Genomic DNA, 22,500 nt, shown 5'->3' with positions numbered 1-22,500 from the left:
AAAAAATCTGCCTCTCTAAGTGGATAAGGTATCATCTTTAGCACTGTGTGGTACTACTGTATGTCAGTTACAACATCAAACCCGTTATTCAACGAACTAACGGACATCACTGGAGATTCTGCACATTTTCCTTGAATAGAACACGCTGAAATCGGCCGATTTTCACAACTCTTCCTTCCTTCCTTCTGTGTGTTTGTTCAGTGTGTACTTCAGTGTGAGGATGCTCTGTGACCGCCTCACCTCTCTGGTCCTCTGTCCACCACCAGGGGGCGCTCTGGCGCCCGAGGCCTCCTCTCTGTGCAGGGCCAGGGAACGCTCCTGGTTCACCAGGTCCTTGTCCGACCTACCACCCAGTCAGGGAGGGAAACCAGACGTTACGTCGCTAATGTGGATGTTATTTCTGAATAAATGATTATTAACACTAGAACAGCCACACCTTTTTACCTACTATAAGCTATGCTAAGCTGCAATTTTATACACAAAGACCACTAGTTGGCCGCCTGTAAACTGCAAAATATCTTTATATTAGCTTATCCTGGTGTGATTTTGAAAATGTAAGGATACTGGGTGGTAGAACGCACATATCTAGGAAAAGTCATGAAAGGAGGGTCCTGAAATGTGATCGAGTGCAAAGATATAATAAATTGTTTACACACAGGGTGAAATGACCCCACCATGGCTGTTCTGTTCTAGTGTTAAGACAGATTCAAACGTACACATACTTAACATTATTTTCATAAGCAAGGTTATACAGTACGCTATCGTTGCTACAACGTGGAATATTTTCAAATACAGTCAGGTCAGGCTCACTTGGAGAAGGGCAGCTTGCGTCGAGGCGGGGAGAAGGGGACGTTGGCGGGCTTCTCGGTCATACTGATGCTGATGGTCTGGGTGGGGGTCTTCTTCTGTGGTACGGATGCTTTGGTGACAGCGGTGGGTGACGCCCAGCCTCCTTGCGACGGCCTGCCCGCTGTCCCGTCCCCCTGGGCGGGTACGACTCCCCTGACTTCCTTGGGCTCCAGGACGATCTGGAAGCCCACCTCGGACGGGCAAAGGAGGGTACTAGCTGCGGTAGAGGAGGAGGAGGGGACCGGGGTCAGGGTCATTTCTACCCCGACCGAGTCCCCCTGAGGCGGGGTTACAGTCCTGGACGGCTGCTCCTTCTCCGCTACCGCCACCGCCGTCTCTGAGACGGGTGTGGTGGGCGTCATGGGGGAGGTGCCTACGCTAACCCCCACCCGGGGGGGTGTTCCTCTCTCCTGGCCCTGCGCCTCCAGCATCTCCCCCCCCTCCTCTAGGGGGCTCTCCTTCTGCATGCTGATGACAACCACCACGGGGGGCCGGCGCGACGACGACGTTCTCCTCTCTTTCGGGGGCCCGTTCGGGATCTCCGACTCCGACGGCGACGGCTGCCGGGGGGGGCTGGCGCTCGTGGTGTCGGGGAGGGGGGAGATGTAGAAGGTGGCTCGCTGAGACCCCACCTCCTCGGTAGGGGACGGAGGGGTCGATGTTGGCCGTGGGGGGCTTCCGTCGCTCAGCCGCTGCGGTCGAGGTCGAGGGTGTGGCGGGGTGGGGTCTGTGTGAATGTGAATCGAGGACCCCGGTGTGCTGACGTCGTCGTCGTCTCGGGGATCCTGTAGGGTAGCGGGAGGCGGGGTGTGAGCGTCGTAGTCACCGTGGTAACCGGGCAACCCCTCCTCCTCAGCCTCCTCCACCTCCTCCGCGCTGAGGAGCTCGAAGCTCCCGTGGCTGAGGGGGGAGTCCCGGGAGGGCGAGGAGGGTGGGAGGTGGAGGTTCTGGTCCTCCTCCTCCACACTGTCTGGGGCGGTAGACTCCTCCGGCAGAGACCCGGCCACGCTGGTGGTTCTGACCTTGAGGAGCTCCAGGCTGAACTGGGCCTGCTCCAGCTCCCGCATGCGTCGGCTCTCTCTCTTGGACCGGCACTTGTGATTGGTCTCTTCCGCGCTCCGGCTTCTCTCTCCTCCTCCGTCTTCTTCTTCTTCTTCTCCTCCTCCTCCTCCTCCTCCTCCTCCTCCTCCGACTTCTGAGCTCTCCGCTTTAGAGTCTTCGACGACTTCGGGCTCTGTTGTCATGGTGGAGTCCGGGGCTTCCGTCTCCTCCGACGCGACAGCGTCCAGGCCCATGATGCTCTCTGGTTCTTCTTCTTCTTCTTCTTCAGCTGCAGCTGGGCTCTGCTGTCCGTTGAGCAACTGGCTTTCATGTAGACTCTGTTGCTCTTTCAGTTCCCTGAACCTGAGGAGACAGGAAGTCCACTCATTAGCGACTGGTACTGAATATAATTACATGTTTGTGTATAATTCATCCATCTTATCTCCAGTACCAGGGCTGCAATGCCTGTCCTAGGTAAGTAAGTAAGTAAGTAAATAAAGCATTATTTATATAGAGCCTTTCGTACATGAAATGCAACTCAAAGCACTTTACAATATGGTACAGAGGGACTCCACATCACGACTCACCTCTTGCGTGCCAGGTAGCCCCTGGCCGCCGCCTGTAGTCGTGTCACAGCGCAGCGTATCCCACAGTAGCGTCTCCTCTCCCTGTACCCCCGCCAGGCCGCCTGCACCGTAATGGCCGCCTGCCCCCGGCGGTGCCGGCAGTTTCTCCAGCTCCTCTGGAGAAGCAGGACAGAGTCCCTCCGCAGCAAGAACCTCCTGCGCGCCACGTAACTCCTCCACGCCGCCTGCAGGCACATCGCTGCCCCCTCCTGGACGGCGGGGTCAACCGACGCCTCGGCCTGTCTGACCAGACAGCCTCGCCACCACCTCTGTGGAATGAGAGAGAGAGAGAGAGAGAGAGAGAGCGGGAAAAAAAGGAGAGCGTTACCATGGTGATGTACAGAGAGGAGGTCATGGCAGAAAGTCACGGAGTGATAGTTACACTCAAATCATAATGGTGCCCTGAAATAGGGGGGGACGGTGTATAAAAAGGGTAATTTCTGAATGGTGAAACCATGTAAATGGTAAATGGTAAATGTATCCAAAGCTCTTTACAACGGCCTCTCATTCACCCATTCACACACACATTCACACACCAATGGCAGCAAGCTACCATGCAAGGCGCCGGCCAGCTCACTGGGGTTCAGTGTCTTGCCCAAGGACACTTCGACATGTGCCGGGGCTCGAACCGCCGATCTGCCAACCTTGCGATCATTAGACAGCGGCTCTACCTCCTGGGCCACAGCCGCCCCCAAACATATGTACAAACATACCCTGAAATAAAAGGTGGGAATATCTACTTTAACCTCATAGTAATTGTTGACTGTCCCGTTACTTTCACAGGGCGCTGTATAAGACGACAATGTGAAATATCAATGTAGGAATATCTTGCCAGATATCTGAGAAAACAAACCCCGTCTGAATGTTTGACTAGCGCAAATAAACCAGGCCATGGTCAAGTCACATCACTGACAGCTTTTCTTTCTGATAAAGAAAGAAAACGAAAAAAAAAGTGACAAACTAAATTCGCTGACTCCTTGTTCTTGTGGAGGTGGAGATTGAAACTAATCAACACAGCTACTGAAGAAAATCGACTCATACTCCCTCTGAGAGTAACATTCAAAACTTAGAAGTATGCTGTGTTTATGAAACATGAGTGAACTGTTAAGAAATCATTCCGCAAGACTATTCAAAATTCTCTTTTTCGGTTTATTTCTCTAAAGAAAAAATGTCAGCCTTCAAGGAGATACGATCTTACAGTTAACCTGAACACATTTTGACTTTGACCAGAAGTCCGGTGCTCTCTTGTCAGTTGACAGTCTCTAATGTAATCAGTCTTTCCTAATTATTATTGAGGTTGTAGTGGTTCCATCCCCTCTGCTACGCTGTTCCGAGCAGATTGCGTTTGTTTTCGTTCAGTCTGACAAAGACTTGGACAGGGCGATTGTCTTCAGGGAGCAAGCACTTCCAAGAACCACATGGCTCCTGAATGCTCCTCATCGCTCTCTCTCCTTTTTCCTCTCCCTCCCTCCCTCCCTCTCTCTCACTCCCTCATTTACTCTCCTTCCACACGGAACAGTGTGCAAAACAAAGAGGAAAAAGGTTGTCAAACTTCGGGAAGAAAGAAAGGGATATCAAACACGTCAGAGAAAGTCATGATGCGGTAGTAAGCGCTAGTAGCTGTCTATCTTGGCCGAGTCCGGTAGTATTTTCCGTTGCTGTCTCTTTATGCATTACGTCGCATCACTCTTCTTCCCCACGGTTGAGAATCATCTGGAGAGGTTTGGTGAAGCAGGAACAGAAGGATGCATTTGAGAAGTAGTCCAGTCTGTCCTGAGGCCCTGAGGCCATGTCAGGCCTGCCCTGGGGCCTGCCTTTCCTCCCTCCTCCTCTCCCTTTCCTCCCTCCTCCTCTTCCTTTCCTCCCTCCTCCTCTCCCTTTCCTCCCTCCTCCTCTCCCTTTCCTCCCTCCTCCTCCTAGAGCCTGTCCCGAGGCTCTGTAAGGCCTGTTCTGAAGCCCTGAGGCCTGTACAGCCTCAGATAACTGTGTTCCACATATCCCACACTGGACACGATTGTCTTCTATTTTCTTGAAGTGTGCCCAGGCAGAGCTTGTTAGAACATTGGTTAGCCTATTCCAACAGAATGCACTCTGGGAACTAACTAATTTAAAGTTCGTAAGTGCAGTTGAATGACGTCAGACTCTCACCCCGTTCCACCCTGAATAGCGTTACTGAATTAGTGTATTACTAGTATTTATGCTCGTGATGATTAATATATTTTTTTTTTAAATGCTACAGAACCAACATTAGCCCTGTCTGTTAATTCACCTTTATTTGAACGGGAAAAACATTGTCAACGGTCCAAATGTAAAAAAGAAGAGAGGAAAGGAAGAGGAGGAGGAAGGAAAGGGTCCTACCTCCTCCTCTCCCTTTCCTCCTCTCTCTCCTCTCCCTTTCCTCCCTCCTGACCCGTCCCTTCCTCCCAGCGTAGCGTCTGGTCTCACCTGTATGCGGCATGCGGCCCGTCTGAGGCAGGTGAAGTGTTTCCTCTCCAGAAGGGCCCGGAAGCGCCGCTGCAGGTTGACGATGCGCCGCAGCACCTCCTGGTGGAGGAGGGCGTGGAGGCGCTGCCGCTCCGCCTCCCGCAGGAACACCTGGGGAGGGGGGGGGGAGGAGGAGGAGGAGGAGGGGCCGTCAGAAACGATGGTTCTCGAGCCTAATGGCCCTTAACACTAGAACAGCCATGGGTGGCGTCATTTGACCAAGTGAGTACAAAAATTGTTATGTCTTTGCACTCGATCAAATTTCAGGACCCTCCTTTCATGACTTTTCCTAGATATGTGCGTTCTACCACCCCAGTATCCTTATGTTCTTTATGTTTTTGTCTTGGTTGTTTTTGTCTACCGACGAGGACCACGTTGGAAACAAGTGTTTCAGTTACGCTTTTACCTACTATCCTCTGGCATGTTCTGTACTTTTTACACAAATAAATCAATCAATCAACCAATCAATCAATCAACCAATCAATCAATAGACAAAGAAAAACAAACACAGACAGAATCCCTCCTCAGAGGGTCCGTACCATGGTATTGCCCACTTGGTACCCAGCGGGCGGGAGGTGGATCTGCCTGAAGAACTCCCTGATCCCTGACTTGGTGGGGGTGGTGCCGGGCGGCGCCAGCACATGGAAGTGACGCACGAAGTCCTGGGAAAGACAGAGAGCACAGGAGAGATTTTTAAAAAGATATACAAATAAAAAACACAGATGAAATACAGATTTGCTGGCTTCCACAGGCTGTACATCACATAGTGTGCAGAGCTGCGACTAGTTCCACATGCTGAGTTTGACCCAGTTTGTCCCTATCGTTAGCGTCATAGCATAATCAAGTCATATTTTGGCCAAATTGAGATATCTGCCTAACTCTTCACTGTGCATTATTGCCTATGATGCCATCAGCCTATCAGAATGCTTGTTACATTTTAAAATCACTATCTGCCCAAGTCATCTCATTGACATGTTTGACACTACATACAAAGATGGCTCGGCTGACCACAAGTGAAGCGTGACTTAGGCAATTATGCTACGAGGCTATGTTTCTCCCTGAACACACTGGGTCTCTGGTCTCAGGCGCACCTGGAAGGTGTACTTGATGCTTACCTGGAAGGTGTACTTGATGCTTACCTGGAAGGTGTACTTGATGCTTACCTGGAAGGTGTACTTGATGCTGTATCCAGACTGGCGGATACGGACGGTCTCCAGCATGCCTGTGTACCTCAGCTGCCGGAGCACCAGGGCATCGTTGAAACGCAGCGGGAGCTGGGAGAGGAAGAGAGGGAGGGAGGGAGGGAGGGAGGGAGAGGGAGAGGGAGAGGGAGGGAGGAAGAGAGAGGGAGGGAGGGAGGGAGGGAGAGAGAGGGAGGGAGGGAGAGGTGGAGAGAGAGGGAGGGAGGGAGGGAGAGAGGGAGAGGGAGGGAGGGAGGGAGAGAGAGGTGGAGAGGGAGGGAGGGAGGGAGGGAGAGGGAGGGAGGGAGAGGGAGGGAGGGAGGGAGGGAGGGAGAGAGAGGTGGAGAGAGAGGGAGGTAGAGAGAGAGAGAGAGAGAATAAAGAAAGAAAGTCTATATCTGATAACCAATGTGACTAACAGTATGTATGTATGTATGTATGTATGTATGTATGTATGTATGTATGTATGTATGTATGTATGTATGTATGTATGTATGTATGTATGTATGTATGTATGTATGTACAGTATATATATATATGGACAAAAGTATTGGGACACTCAAACCTCACAACCACGGGCATTAATATGGAGTTGGTCCCGCCTTTGCTGCTATAACAGCTTCCACTCTTCTGGGAAGACGTTCTACTAGATTTTAGAATCTGGTTGCGGGGAATTGCTCCCATTTAGCCAAAAGAGCATTATTGAGGTCGGGCAAGTTCTCCCAGACCAAACTCGGCAAACCACGTCCTTATGGACCTCAGTTTGTCTATGGGGGCATTGTCATGCTGAAACTGGAAAGGGCCTTCCCCGAACTGGAAACTAAGGGGCCTAGCCCAAACCATGAAAAACAGCCCCAGACCATAATTGTGTCCACATACTTTTGTCCATGTAGTGTATTATTCAAAGTTAGAAATGCTTACAAAGCATCTAACCAAACTGCTTTTATGGTAAATGGTAAATGGACTGCACTTATATGCACTTATATAGCCTTTATCCAAAGCGCTTTACAACGGCCTCTCATTCACCCATTCACACACACATTCACACACCAATGGCGGCAAGCTACCATGCAAGGCGCCGGCCCGCTCACTGGGAGCAATTTGGGGTTCAGTGTCTTGCCCAAAGACACTTCGACATGTGGCCAGCCGGGGCTCGAACCACCGATCTTTATATCAAACACATACCTTTTCTGCATTGGAGCGGATACACTTGACGAAGTAGGGCTCTGACTGACCCAGGGTCTCCATCAGCTTGTTCAGGGAGGCCTGGGTCCAGTAGAAGACAACAATCACATTAGTACGTAGTCATCCAGACACACAACCCTGTAAGGTAGGTCATTTAAGCGTTATGGAACGAGAAGCCGTGGTATATCGTGGATATCGGCACAGCTAGCGGGGTGGTTAGGCACGACGTGAAGCGGAGTGCCGTTATATATACACCCCCGAGCTGTGCCGAGTGCCGTTACACCTCCTAGCTGTGCCGATATCCAGGATATACCACGGCTTCTCGTTCCATAACGCTTTTATACAACGGTTACCACGTTTATCTATCAATATTTCACAAAAGAAAGACAAGCCATGTATTTTAAATGGAACTATGTTTTATTGCAAGTGTATTCATCCACTGAACAGTTGTTTATCGGTTGCTAAGCAACGGTAACAATGTAACTTCGATAACGGTAATATTATACAAACGCGGAGTAATATGAAAAGATGTGTCAACATTCCATTTAGCCGTGCGTATGTCATGGATATCGGCATGGCTGGAACGCAAACTGACCAATAGAGACAATGGACCAAACTGACCAATAGAGACAATGGACCTAACTGACCAATAGAGACAATGGACCGGATCTATCCTTCGTATAATTGGGTGTTATATCGCTAACCTGCCACTAGGGGCGCCGGCGTGCTGCACTCACCTGGAACTGTGCGCTGATGCTGGGCGGCTTCTTCTTCTTGTGCAGGTGCAGCAGGGACTTGGTGATGCGGTCGTGGAGGGTGACACTGCTCAGGTACCTCAGAGACTTCACGTCCAACAGGTGCTAAACAACAGAGACACAAGCCAGCATAAACGGACTGACTTCTATAGCGCCTTATTCCAAAGCGCTTTACAACAGCCTCTCATTCACCCATTCACACACATTCACATTCACACACCGATGGCGGCAAGCTACCATGCAAGGCGCTCATTGGGAGCAATTTGGGGTTCAGTGTCTTGCCCAAGGACACTTGACATGGCCGACATGTGGTCAGCCGGGGCTCGAACCGCCGATCTGCAGACCTTGCGATCATTAGACGCCGGCTCTACCTCCTGCACCACAGCAAGCTGGCAGCCTCTTTAATATTCAGACTTTTATTTAGAAACATGTAAATACTTTTCAGCGTTGTTGAAAATCAAATCACGCGAGTCGACTAACACTGTTACACAGCTTGTTCTGTGAGCCTGCTAACAATGTAAAGTAGTGTTCTAGTTAACTAGGTAGCAGTGGGGGATTACTCACGGAATCCATTGCGTTGTTGCAGTATTTTGGCTTGACTAGCGAGTTTGTGTTGTGATTCTCAACAACGTTGAAACGTAGTTCCGTGTTTCAAAATAAAATTCAGAACATTTTGATTGGTTGCCGACTTATTCCCCCTTTCACCAGCCGCTGTCACATTTATCAGGTTAGTCTCACTGAGAAATTATCTTTTTCTTTTTTTTTTTTTTTTTTTTATTTGTTTTTCAGATTTTATCCCTTTTTCACCCAATTTGGTAGCCAATTTAACCCAACTTAGCATCCAATTATCCCCTGCCTATTGCATTGGATCCGCCGCCCGACCCCGTGGCCGGCAGTCCCAGAGGAGGGCGCCAGGCAGACTAGGCTGACTGGCTCCTCGAGCCCAGTACCGTTATTCCGGCACCCCAGGGGGCGGTGTTGCGCGACGGATCCTAGTCCAGAAATACTCCTATACCCCCCCCTCGGAAGCGGCCGGCCAATATGCCGCTTCCCGTGTGCCTCGGCCATATTCTGGATCTGGCGAGCCGGGATACGAACCCCGGCCCCGGTGGGCAGCATGCACTAGCGGCCAGTGCGTAGACCGCTACACCACCGCGGGGCGGAAATTATCTTTTTCTGATAACCTACTGATAGGATGCGTTTTTCATTGTACATAGGTAAACTCTAGACACTATGCACAAACTCATCAGTAATTATAATCAAGCTGTAATATCTAAGTTGTTGACAGATCAGCCAACCTCTCTGTCTCATGATATGGCATGTACCTCAGCATGTAACTTGACTGGGGGGCCCGTGTAGAGACTGGGTCAAGAGGGCAGTATATTTAGGACCGACCAGACTCGAGTAACTGGGTTGTCATGACGACCAGCTCCTTTTGGGATGCAGGCTTCTAGTCAACAACTCTTCTTCTAGACTCAATGGAGACCTGTCTCACAGGATGATTTGTATGTTTGCTTGTTCATCAACTATTCCCTCTATAAGAGTAACTGTAAAATGTCATTCTGTGCGTTCTCTGTCTGCATGGGACGGAGCACACCCAGCGCTGTGAATAAACTGTATCTTAATTGTCTACCATGAGCAATCTCTAATTAATTACTTTGGGATCAACCAATCTTGGCCACCGCCCATCATCAGGGAACCATCCAATATCACCTACTGTCTGTAAACATGACCAGATTCATGTATTGTTTACAGGTCTTACCTTGGGAAGGCTGGGCTTGGATTTGTAGTTCTTGTTGCGCCTATAGGACAGAGACGGGTTGTTAAATACCATATTAACACTAGAACAGCCATGGGTGGGGTCATTTGACCAAGGGTTAGGGTTAAAAAAATATATGTCTTTGCACTCGATCACATTTCAGGACCCTCCTTTCCTGACTTTTCCTAGATATGTGCGTTCTACCACCCAGTATCCTTACATTTTCATAACCACATAATAAGATAGATAAGCTAGAATAAGTCTGTCTCAGTCTGAACTTTGACCTCCCCTCTGTCACTCTCTGTCTTTGGGTGTCCCTCCCCCTCTTTCTGTCTCTCTCTCTCCCCATCCCACTTTCTCTCCCCCTCTCTCTCTCCCTCCCTCCCTCCCTCCCTCCCTCCCTCCCGCCCTCCCTCCCCCTCCAGTGATCTCAGTGGCTGACTCCCTCCCTGGCGGAAGTCCAGGAGCTTGACTCCCTCCCTCCCTCCCTCCATCCCTCCCTCCCTCCCTCCATCCCTCCCTACTCACATCAGTATCCCCTGGGCTCCCTCCCTCCCTCCCTCCCTCCCTCCCTCTCTCCCTCCCTCCCTCCATCCCTCCCTACTCACATCAGTATCCCCTGGGCTCTCTCCAGGAGCTTGCTGCTGGTGGAGTTGAGGAAGATGCCCTCCTCCTCCAGGGCCGTGCCGGAGGAGGAGGAGGAGGAGGAGGAGGGGAGGCGCCCGGGCCGGGAGCTGCGGCCGTTACAGCCCACGCCGTACCCCCCAGACTTCTCATTCAGTGCGTTGGTGCCCTGGAGGTCTGACAACGGGCTCCGAGGGTTCCTTCTAGTGATACCTGAGAAGAGGTAGAAGAAGAGAGAAGAAGAGAGAGAGAGAGAGGGAAGGAGAGAGATAGAGAGAAGAAGAGAGAGAGAGAGAAGGAGAGAGACAGAGAGAAGAAGAGAGACAGAGAGATAGAGATAGAGAGACAGAGAGAGAGAGGGAAGAGAGACAGAGAGAAGAAGAGAGAGAGAGGGAAGAAGAGAGAGAGAGGGAAGAAGAGAGAGAGAAGAAGAGAGAAGAAGAGATACAGAGAGAAGAAGAAAGACAGAGAGAAGAAGAGAGACAGAGAGAAGAAGAGAGACAGAGAGATGAAGAGAGACAGAGAGAAGAAGAGAGACAGAGCGAGAAAGACAGAACAATTATTTTCAAGGCCTTTCATCTACGACCCAAAAGCACCAGGCAATCAACCAAGACGTGTGGTGTGTGTGTGTGTGTGTGTGCGTGTCTGTGCATCTGTGCGTGTGTGTGTGGTGTGTGTGTGTGTGTGTGTGTCTGTGTGTGTGTGTGTGTGTGTGTGTGTGCGTGTCTGTGCATCTGTGCGTGTGTGTGAGGTGTGTGTGTGTGTGTCTGCATGTGTGCGTCTGTGCGAAGTGTGTGTGTGTGTGCGTGCGAGTGCGTCTGTGTGTGTGCGTGTGGTGTGTGTGTGCGTGTGTGTGTGTGTGTGTCTTCAACATTCAACACTGCCAGACAGCGCCTCAACCCTCCTAACACAGTAATAATCAGTTCTCTCTCTCCCCCCTGAGACCCCCAGGCCTGATGAGACCAGATAGATACACCGCCTCTCTCCTCTCTCCTCTCGCCTCGCCTTGTAATGGACTTTTATTCCTCCAGCTGATCTCATCTCAGCGGCGCTCCTGGCCACTAAAAGGTCCAGATAATGGGGGAGGGTGAGGGAGAGATCTGCTCCCAACCGTTCCCTACGGGGGTGGGGGGGCTTCGGTATGTGAGGTATCGAACGCACAACCGACGGCTTTCTAGGAGCGAGCGTGTAAGCCGCGGCGTTCGCGCCAGAAGGGTTATAGAACCGTGTAACCTGTAAGAGTTACCGTGTTATCGGATCAAGATATCAGTTGTTGGAGCGAGATGAGGGATGGTGGGTTTTGAAGGAAGAAAGCCCTGTAGGGTCAGTGGGTAATTTGAGAGAGGGAGGGGCTGCGGTTCGGGAATTCTGTCCTCTGTCCATCACGCTGCTCCCTACAAACATTTCCCCTGAGGTATATTCCCCCCCCCCCCCACCCCCCCCCCCACACCCCACCTCCTCGACACATTTAAGTATTGGCAGCTGTTGTACATTGGATCCCATCGGATTTGTGTCCATCATCGACGTGGTATGACAATTGGCAGGTCACTCATAATATGCGCCCCGTGCACATGCACATGCACGCGCACACAAGCGACACGGTCCGGGGCTTTTGTCGATCTGTCTCTGAAGAGAAGAAGAGAGAGAAGAGAGAGATAGAGAGAAGAAGAGAGACAGAGAGAAGAAGAGAGACGGAGAGAAGAAGAGAGACAGAGAGAAGAAGAGAGACAGAGAGAAGAAGAGAGACAGAGAGAAGGAGAGAGATAGAGAGAAGAAGAGAGACAGAGAGAAGAAGAGAGACAGAGAGAAGGAGAGAGACAGAGAGAAGAAGAGAGACAGAGAGAAGAAGAGAGACAGAGAGAAGAAGAGAGACAGAGAGAAGAAGAGAGACAGAGAGAAGAAGAGAGACAGAGAGAAGGAGAGAGACAGAGAGAAAAAGAGAGACAGAGAGAAGGAGAGAGACAGAGAGAAGGAGAGACAGAGAGAAGAAGAGAGACAGAGAGAAGAAGAGAGACAGAGAGAAGAAGAGAGACAGAGAGAAGGAGAGAGACAGAGAGAAAAAGAGAGACAGAGAGAAGGAGAGAGACAGAGAGAAGGAGAGACAGAGAGAAGAAGAGAGACAGAGAGAAGGAGAGAGACAGAGAGAAGGAGAGAGACAGAGAGAAGAAGAGAGACAGAGAGAAGAAGAGAGACAGAGAGAAGGAGAGAGACAGAGAGAAGGAGAGACAGAGAGAAGAAGAGAGACAGAGAGAAGAAGAGAGACAGAGAGAAGGAGAGAGACAGAGAGAAGAACAGAGACAGAGAGAAGAAGAGAGACAGAGAGAGGAAGAGGGACAGAGACAAGCGACACGATCCGGGGCTTTGTCAAAGGCTGCAGAGCCCTGAGGAGGTCAGAGGAGACATGGGGAAACAGAGCTCACAGTGCTTATTAAACACTGCCTCTGTCTCACACAGAGACTAATATCATTGTTCAAGCAGCAACGCATGGGGGAATAGCTCCATAATGACCCCAGTCCCCCAGCTCTACTGGAATGCGATGGGGGATCCAACTCTTGGTTTTCCAATGAGTTATTAGCAATCGTAGCGAAGTGTTGTTCATTGAAGCCGAAAGATGATTTATTCCGTATTTTTGACCTCTGTGAAATTGATGGCAAGTGATTGGAATGAATTCCATTTTTCATTCAGGGTTTTCTTTGTTTCAGCAAGTTCAGCATCTGCAACAACTCTCTGCAAAGATCCTACCCGTCTGGGAAAAGCAGATACGCACACAACAACACACCATCCCCGGTTTCTTGGAAATGTAAACATCCGATTCGATCCAAACCAGATCGTCTCATCTGAAGATTCTCCAGATCTAAATGGACTGACTTATACAGCGCCTTTATCCAAAGAGCTTTACAACGGCCTCTCATTCACCCGTTCACATACACATTCACACACCAATGGCGAGGTAGGCAAGCTACCATGCAAGGCGCCGGCCGGCCCGCTCACTGGGAGCAATTTGGGGTTCAGTGCCTTGCCCAAGGACACTTCCACACGTGGCCGGCCGGGGCTCGAACCGCCGATCTGCCAACCTTGCGATCATTAGACGCCGGCTCTACCTCCTGAGCCGCCCCAATTCTCAGCGTGAGAGAACAACGTGGTTTGGCTATGGCTACTGCCAGGTAGTCTAGGTTTACAGCAATAAAGGACAAGTTAACTGTTGTCCCTCCCCATCCCCTTTCAGCCTGAGATGTGCGTGGTGGTGAGCAGAAGAGGGGGATTGTGGGTCTCTTCAGGCTACACCTTAACTGCTCCTCCTGAGACATCTACTACCCCTCAGCACTGTGCCTCCTGAGACACCTGCTTCCCCCTATACTGTGTCTCCTAAGAGTTCTACTGCCCCCCTTGTACTGTTTCTCCAGTGTCTATAAACATTTTAACCCTTTTTTTTTTTTTAAACAACGTTATATATTTTTTTTTCCTTCTATCACGACGACTGCCAATGGCCCCTGGCCTGAGCTAGATTACTCTTCCTGCTACGACTGGTGGATTGATGATTCACTTGCTTAGTCAAATGTATTGATTGTAAGTCGCTTTGGAATAAGGTGTCTGCTAAATGCCAAACATGTGAATGTAAATGTTTGGCTATGGCTACGCCAGGTAGTCTAGGTTTATAGCTCCCCATCCCTTTCAGCTCAAGATGTGCATGGTGGTGAGCAGAAGAGAGGGATTGTGGGAGTCGTAGTACTTACTGTATTTCTCGTCTTTGCACCTCTGCAGGATCTCCAGGCTCCGCTGGTGGACGGGGTGGTGGAGGAAGGAGAAGCTGTCCACGCTCTTGATGACAGCACACGGCACGGCCGCGTCGTTCCCTACCAGAGAGAAAGAAAGAGGTAGAAGCAAAGAAAAAGGGAGAGAGAGGGTAACACACTCGCAAGTTAAACGACAGTAGATTAGCCACATTTTATTTATTTTTTAAGTTATTTTTCTTTTTATTGAAAGAGACAGTAGAGATGTTGACAGGAAGGATGGGTGAGAGAGAGAGAGAAGGGATGACATGCAGGATAGAGACAGTAGAGATATTGACAGGAAGGATGGGTGAGAGAGAGAGAGAGAGAGGAGGGATGACATGCAGGATATGTCCGCGGCCGGAATCGAACCGGGAACCCTGCGGTTACATGGTCGACGCTTAACCCGCTACGCCACCTAAGCTCTCCCAAAATTAGCCACATTTGAATCGCAACGGAATGCGTTATGCATCGTCGGTGGTTGAGAGACGGCTAAAACTCTTCACCTCAAACACAGGAGGACATTGCCCGTGTTGGTATATTTCTCGGTTCTAAAATGCGTATTCTAACATCCCAGAAAACCCAGTCTCAACGGTCGATGAATAATGGAAGTGTCAAGTTAGAGGTTGTGAAGTCGAGCTCGTCTAACGGCGGGAAAAACATTCAGGAGACGCGTTATGTGACGTGGAAACTTTGTTTTCTACCTCAACCCAGCGGGCGAAGGAACACACTGGAGCGATTTCTATTTCTGCCAGCTTAGTGAGGGAACATCCTGTACTGTGTGGCTCTGATGGCACTACGGTTCACATGAAAAGAGAGAGAGAGAAGAGAGATAGAGAGACAGAGAAGAAGGGAGAGAGAGAGAAGAAGAGAGAGGGAGAGAAGAAGAGAGATAGAGATATAGAGAGAGAGAGAAGAAGAGAGAGAGAGAGAAGAAGAAAGACAGAGAGAGAGATAGAGAGAAGAAGAGAGACAGAGAGAAGAAGAGAGATAGAGAGAAGAAGAGAGATAGACAGCAGTCGGTGTTCAGCACTACTGTATGGTGAAGGGGAGAGAGAGAGGCTGTTTCTGTGTGGGTGAGTGTGTGCATGTGTGTGTGTAAGGCGGATTAGAGTGTGTCTGTAAAGTGTGTGTGGGGGGGGGGGGAGAGTCACAGTAGAAGCATTGATGTGTCGCATTCGGTCAGTGAGGAGGGGTGTCTGAATCTGTGCAGCCAGGCAAGTGTGCATGTTTAGCTCAAGTTAAAGTTCTCTCTGTCTCTCTCCCTCTTTGTCTCTCTTCTCTCTATCTCTTCTTCTCTCTATCTCTCTCCCTCTCTCCCTCTCTGTCTCTTCTCTTCTCTCCCTCTTCACTCTATCTTCTCTCTATCTCTTCTCTCTATCTCTCTATCTCTCTGTCTCTATTCTCTCTATCTTCTCTCTATCTCTTCTTCTCTCTATCTCTCTCCCTCTCTCCCTCTCTGTCTCTCTTCTCTCTACCTCTCTCCCTCTCTGTCTCTTCTCTCTCCCTCTCTGTCTCTCTTCTTCTCTCTGTCTCTCACCGGTCTTCTTGTCGGTGTGTCTCCTCCCGGCCTCCCTGAAGGCGACCAGGGCTCTGAAGTAGGCCCTGAGGACGGCCCAGCGGAAGGTCGCCACGGGGTCGATGCCCATCAGCCCGCAGATGAAGGCGTTCTTGCTGCTCTTCAGCAGCGCCACGATGTCCGGCCGCATGTGGTCCGTGTTCTTCTCCCTGAAGTCCTGGAGTGTAGGCCAAACAGCGAGAGATGAGATTATGGACCAAAGATATTCTAATACTTTTAGGTATATCCCCCTATTTCTATCTATGTCTCATTCTTGTTTTTTATATCTTAGGACTGTGTTTTATTATCTTAGGACTGTGTTTTATTATCTTAGGACTGTGTTTTATTATCTTAGGACTGTGTTTTGATTGTTAGCACCTAGGGTTTGCATTTCAATTTCCCTGAAGTCCTGGTGGGCCGAAAAGCAGAGATGAGATTTGACCAAAGATATTCTAATTCCAAGAGAGTCCAATAACAAAGATGGTTGGATGGAAGGAAGATCACTTTTTTGGGGGGAGTATTTATTTCATTCAGGAGATTCCGCTAGATAAATAAACGTTTGGCTAATGCCTTCGTCAGTGTCGTGTCATCCCTTGAGCGAATTTGCTTGAACTTTTGAGCTTTTGAGTTTGAGCTACTGTATTGTACAGATAGACAGTACTACAGTTTCAGAAATCGCATATCTCACAGTCGTCTATGACCAGTTGGCCTGATAACTAGTACAGACAAATACATAAACTAGTACCAGTACAGACAAACTAATAATAATAAAACGCTTTTCTAGACACTCAAAGACGCTTAAAATAGATAACCTAGTACTAGTACAGACACATAGAAAAACGATTTCATTCAGGAAGTTCCCATACCAATACAGTTATTCACTTCACTTAGTGAAGTCGCTAAAATGTTCACTATCGAATTTCAAGTCTGGTGGGATACAACCTCCATCGTTGTTGGAGAGAAGCTCCATCATTGGTTGTCTGACCCAGCTGCCTGCTCACCTTGACCCCGTACTTGACCTTGCCAGCGTAGTGGTGTATGATGAAGGCTGGCTCCATGACCGCAGGGAACTCTATGTAGCTGCTGCCCTCGTGTTGCCTCTTGAACTTGTCCAGCAGGGTCTGGTTAGAGGCCTGGGGGAAGCTACAGACACAGGAGAGGGGGGCGGGGGCGGGGGTGGGGGGGGTTAAGACTTATGCAGGAGGAGGAGTAGAATCAAAGCCATCTAGGGTACCGTCTCAACACTTTGTCTATCCCTCTCTCTCAGCATGTGCACAAGTCTGGCAAAAACCAAATAAAGGGGAAACTTTTCACCAGTGGAAGCCACTGCAAATGACTATATTATAGAGCATGACATAGTTACACTGCTCTGTCAGCTCCTTTGTCACACACCTCAGGAAACCTTTGACCGTCACCTCAGGCAGACAAAGCGTTCAATGGAACGTTCTGGAACGTACTGCTGCTCTTCTGCTGCTGTTAGGCTACACACCACTCACTAAAACATGCCTGCCCTTGGGGGGGGGGGGGGGGGGGGTCACACAACTAGCCTGTTATTAAAGGACATGGTGGTAGGCCCCCCCCCCCACCCCCCCCTACGAAACAAATCATAGCCGTGAGCGACTGAAAACCGTGAGCTAAGCTAACTATGAAGGATCCTTAAATCTTGAGTGTGTTCAGAAGTGCTTCATAGTCATTAGCATCACGTTTCTTTATGCGGTGGAGTAAATCACATGAAAGGTCCTGTGAGAGAGGAAGAAATGTCCCTCTCTGACCTTGTAGCTCTCCAGTTCCCACTCCTCCTTCCACTTGTTATTACATCCAGATGAGCTCGCAGTGACTAAGTGGCTAGCATTGCTAAGGGCAAGCTGGCTAGTTCAGCTATGGGGGGGACATCCCTATGTATGTTCCCACAGCCCAATGGTCCCACATTTCTAATATTTAATAGGTGGGCTAGGGATAGGGTTAGGGTTAGGGTCAGTGTTAGGGATAGGGTTAGGGTTAGGGTAATTGTTAGGGTTATGGTTAGGGTTAGGGTCAGTGTTAGGGTTAGGGTTAGGATTAAGGTTAGGGTTAGGATTAAGGTTAGGGTTAGGGTTAGGGTTAGTTAGATTACTTAGAAATGTGGGAACATTGGGCTGTGGGAACATAGACACGCTCCCGCTGGGATCACCAGTACATACCAACCATTGACCAACTAGCAGGGACCACTAGTACATGGGTAGGTGGAGGGAGGAGAGAGGGGTAGGTGGAGGGAGGAGAGAGGGGTAGGTGGAGGGAGGAGAGAGGGGTAGGTGGAGGGAGGAGAGAGGGGTAGGTGGAGGGAGGAGAGAGGGGTAGATGGAGGGAGGAGAGAGGGGTAGATGGAGGGAGGAGAGAGGGGTAGATGGAGGGAGGAGAGAGGGGTAGGTGGAGGGAGAAGAGAGGGGTAGATGGAGGGAGGAGAGAGGGGTAGATGGAGGGAGGAGAGAGGGGTAGGTGGAGGGAGGAGAGAGGGGTAGGTGGAGGGAGGAGAGAGGGGTAGATGGAGGGAGGAGAGAGGGGTAGATGGAGGGAGGAGAGAGGGGTAGATGGAGGGAGGAGAGAGGGGTAGATGGAGGGAGGAGAGAGGGGTAGATGGAGGGAGGAGAGAGGGGTAGGTGGAGGGAGGAGAGAGGGGTAGGTGGAGGGAGGAGAGAGGGGTAGGTGGAGGGAGGAGAGAGGGGTAGATGGAGGGAGGAGAGAGGGGTAGATGGAGGGAGGAGAGAGGGGTAGGTGGAGGGAGGAGAGAGGGGTAGGTGGAGGGAGGAGAGAGGGGTAGATGGAGGGAGGAGAGAGGGGTAGATGGAGGGAGGAGAGAGGGGTAGATGGAGGGAGGAGAGAGGGGTAGATGGAGGGAGGAGAGAGGGGTAGGTGGAGGGAGGAGAGAGGGGTAGGTGGAGGGAGGAGAGAGGGGTAGGTGGAGGGAGGAGAGAGGGGTAGGTGGAGGGAGGAGAGAGGGGTAGATGGAGGGAGGAGAGAGGGGTAGGTGGAGGGAGGAGAGAGGGGTAGATGGAGGGAGGAGAGAGGGGTAGATGGAGGGAGAAGAGAGGGGTAGGTGGAGGGAGAAGAGAGGGGTAGATGGAGGGAGGAGAGAGGGGTAGGTGGAGGGAGGAGAGAGGGGTAGGTGGAGGGAGGAGAGAGGGGTAGGTGGAGGGAGGAGAGAGGGGTAGGTGGAGGGAGGAGAGAGGGGTAGATGGAGGGAGGAGAGAGGGGTAGGTGGAGGGAGGAGAGAGGGGTAGGTGGAGGGAGGAGAGAGGGGTAGGTGGAGGGAGGAGAGAGGGGTAGGTGGAGGGAGGAGAGAGGGGTAGGCGGACCACCTAGCTGGGACCAGCAGTACATAACCAACCATTGATCCCCCCTATCAACTATTTGGTAAAACAGGGCCTCAGGTTAGAGGTGCACAGGGGACGAAAAAGCCTCCAGACGAGGTTTGCCGGCGTACGTACTTGCACTCTTCATCCAGCAGGTGGAGCAGTGCAGTGGGCTTCCTGCTGATGAGGTTGATGCAGCCTGTGTTGTCGATGTAGTCGATGTTGTGCCAGCTGATGCCCTCTGCCCTGTACTCCTCCTGTAGGGGGGGAAGAGGTTATCAGGAAGTGTTATTAGTCATAGGTCAACAGTCAAGTCCACATTCTGCAGTCAAGGGAATAAATGGTAAACGGACTGCACTTATATAGCGCCTTATTCCAAAAGCGCTTTACAACGGCCTCTCATTCACCCATTCACACACACCAATGGCGAGGTAGGCAAGCTACCATGCAAGGCGCAGACACACTCATTGGGAGCAATTTGGGGTTCAGTGTTTTTGCCCAAGGACACCTCGGCATGAGGCCAGCCGGGGTTCGAACCGCAGATCTGCCGACCTTGCGATCATTAGACGCCAGCTCTACTTCCTGAGCCACAGCTCCCCGATACCCAAAATGGTGCGTTGAAGAGACTAAATACTATTGAAAGCACGATTGAAAAAACACTACTGAAGGGTAAAAGACTAGACAAAAACAATGTACTATGTACGGTCGGTCAACATCGACATCCGATCCTGTAACCTCAATGTGAGTGATAGTTAGCACATACATAGCCACACAAGGTCATATCTAACATACAAGGGATGACGGCCAACACACACACTACACAGCAGAGCAGAGCTGAGAATGTATCATGTGTCATGCCAGGCAGCGTACACAGTGCCCTGCGTAAGTGATGTAAGGGTGAAGGAGCTCTATCCAACAATGTTCTACTCTGACAGGCTTCAAATCAAAACTGAAATCATGGCTGACAGATAACCAATCATGTGACCACTGACCACACAGAGCCAAAACATTTTTCTTTCCTTTATTTTTTATGATGTCATATTTGATGTCATGTTTTCTTGAGTGTAAAATGTTTTTATGTCCTGTAGTTTCTGTTTTAAATTGTTTATAACACCTGAGGCCGTATTTCCCCTGTGAGTTTACCTGCCCAGGGACTGCTGATGTCATTTAGCTACCCAGCTAATTCAGGGAGAGTCAATGACTGTCCATTGTCCCTTTTAAATAAACGAATAAATACAATTTAAAAAGCTTTTTTTCTATGTTTATATGTTATGGGAACATATTTTGGCTCTATGTTCCCCCAAAAACCTGAAATCAAACAATTACTTCTTACATTCTCTGCTTTTATTGCACCATGTAGATTTTTTTTTCATACATAAATTATAATAATAATTTTGCCATTTAGCAGACGCTTTTATCCAAAGCGACTTACAATTACGAATTACAGGGACAATCCCCCTGGAGTAACTGAGGGCTAAGTGTAATACATAGTCACCCTATTTCAGGGCACCAAAAGTAATGGGACTTACTGTGTGTTCTGTGGCATTATCTGTGCAGGCATAAGAGAGCTTGTGACGTTAGAGGTTCTGTCTCCGATTTTGTCAAAATTGAGTTTTTTACATAATCTGATCCATTAGGTGTTTATTAATGCCTGTGTGCTGTTATTTAAAAAATGTTGACATTTTTGAGTTAGTAATTCATAAAATACAAAGGTTCCATCTCACAAAACATAATGGAATGTAAAAACGTTGACGCTCAATATCTCTGAACTGCCCTAAACGGAGATAGAACCTTCTCATTCTAAACGGAGATAGAACCTTATCATTCTAAACGGAGATAGAACCTTCTCATTCTAAACGGAGATAGAACCTTATCATTCTAAACGGAGATAGAACCTTCTCATTCTAAACGGAGATAGAACCTTCTCATTCTAAACGGAGATAGAACCTTATCATTCTAAACGGAGATAGAACCTTATCATTCTAAACGGAGATAGAACCTTATCATTCTAAACGGAGATAGAACCTTATCATTCTAAACGGAGATAGAACCGTATCATTTTAAGCTCACGAGCTGTGAATGTCTAGTATTGATTCTAGGCTTTGCGTTGTTTGCCTTTGGAGTCTGCTGCTATTGGTGTGTGTCAACAGTGAGCTGGTATCAACCACACACACACACACACACACACACACACACACACACACACACACACACACACACACACACACAGTGAGCTGGTATCAACCAAAGAGGAAGTTGCAGGAAATCGTGTGAAGAAGTCTGTGCAGGACGGATAAAGGGCTGTACATATCGTGAGCTTAGAATGATAAGGTTCTATCTCCGTTTAGAATGATAAGGTTCTATCTCCGTTTAGGGTAGTTCAGAGATATTGAGCGTCAACATTTTTACATTCCATTATGTTTTGTGAGATGGCACCTTTGTATTTTAACAATTAAACAGACACACATCATAAGTGTGACTTACTTATCTCATAACTATCTGATTTTACTTTTTGTTGGTGGAGGAGGAAGTGATTGTGCAACACAAGAGTGAGAGATGAGAAGTCTTTTTTTTGTTGTGAAAACAGAAGCAAAAGCAGAAGTCATTCCAAGTGTAAAAAACTCACTAAACATGGTAGGCCTATATTAAGCAACATACCGTAGTTACGAGGTATGAACAGGGTCAGACGATGACACCAGTGTAGTAGAGGTATGAACAGGTTCAGAGGTGCAGGTCACACACGTGAGCTGTCGTTATGGCAGTGTAGTGGGAGTCTGTCTCTCTGGTCTCTCTGGTCTCTGGGTCAGTGTAGTGGGAGTCTGTGTCTCTGGTCTCTCTGGTCTCTGTCTCTCTGGTCTCTGTCTCTCTGGTCTCTCTGGTCTCTCTGGTTTCTCTGGTCTCTGTCTCTCTGGTTTCTCTGGTCTCTGTCTCTCTGGTCTCTCTGGTCTCTGTCTCTCTGGTCTCTCTGGTCTCTGTCTCTCTGGTCTCTCTGGTTTCTCTGGTCTCTGGGTCAGTGTAGAGGGAGTCTGTGTCTCTGGTCTCTGGTCTCTCTGGTCTCTCTGGTCTCTGGGTCAGTGTAGTGGTAGTCTGTCTCTCTGGTCTTTCTGGTCTCTCTGGTCTCTGTCTCTCTGGTCTCTGTCTCTCTGGTCTCTCTGGTCTCTCTGGTCTCTCTGGTCTCTCTGGTCTCTCTGGTCTCTGGGTCAGTGTAGTGGGAGTCTGTGTCTCTCTGGTCTCTCTGGTCTCTGGGTCAGTGTAGTGGTAGTCTGTCTCTCTGGTCTCTGGGTCAGTGTAGTGGAAGTCTGTGTCTCTCTGGTCTCTGGGTCAGTGTAGTGGGAGTCT

At 49.6% G+C, this 22,500-nt stretch overlaps 1 protein-coding gene across 1 annotated transcript in view; it reads right to left on the bottom strand.

Moving 5' to 3' along the window:
- The window catches only part of myo9ab (myosin IXAb), a gene marked incomplete at both ends in the record, with an annotated part of 125,820 nt that overhangs the window by 18,376 nt on the left and 84,944 nt on the right, over positions 1-22,500 (bottom strand). The window contains 15 exons of the mRNA XM_080539150.1: positions 241-343; positions 811-1,973; positions 2,043-2,253; positions 2,478-2,785; positions 4,962-5,111; positions 5,540-5,662; positions 6,164-6,274; positions 7,367-7,447; positions 8,104-8,226; positions 9,884-9,923; positions 10,489-10,717; positions 14,239-14,358; positions 15,815-16,010; positions 16,834-16,975; positions 19,297-19,418. Coding sequence (XP_080395276.1) covers positions 241-343; positions 811-1,973; positions 2,043-2,253; positions 2,478-2,785; positions 4,962-5,111; positions 5,540-5,662; positions 6,164-6,274; positions 7,367-7,447; positions 8,104-8,226; positions 9,884-9,923; positions 10,489-10,717; positions 14,239-14,358; positions 15,815-16,010; positions 16,834-16,975; positions 19,297-19,418 — 3,222 coding nt within the window. The remainder of the gene's footprint in view (positions 1-240; positions 344-810; positions 1,974-2,042; positions 2,254-2,477; positions 2,786-4,961; positions 5,112-5,539; positions 5,663-6,163; positions 6,275-7,366; positions 7,448-8,103; positions 8,227-9,883; positions 9,924-10,488; positions 10,718-14,238; positions 14,359-15,814; positions 16,011-16,833; positions 16,976-19,296; positions 19,419-22,500) is intronic.

This window comes from Nansenia antarctica (assembly GCF_963989245.1).
Source record: "Nansenia antarctica genome assembly, chromosome: 9".
Lineage (NCBI taxonomy): Eukaryota > Metazoa > Chordata > Actinopteri > Argentiniformes > Microstomatidae > Nansenia > Nansenia antarctica.
This window is presented reverse-complemented; position numbering and strand designations above follow the sequence as displayed.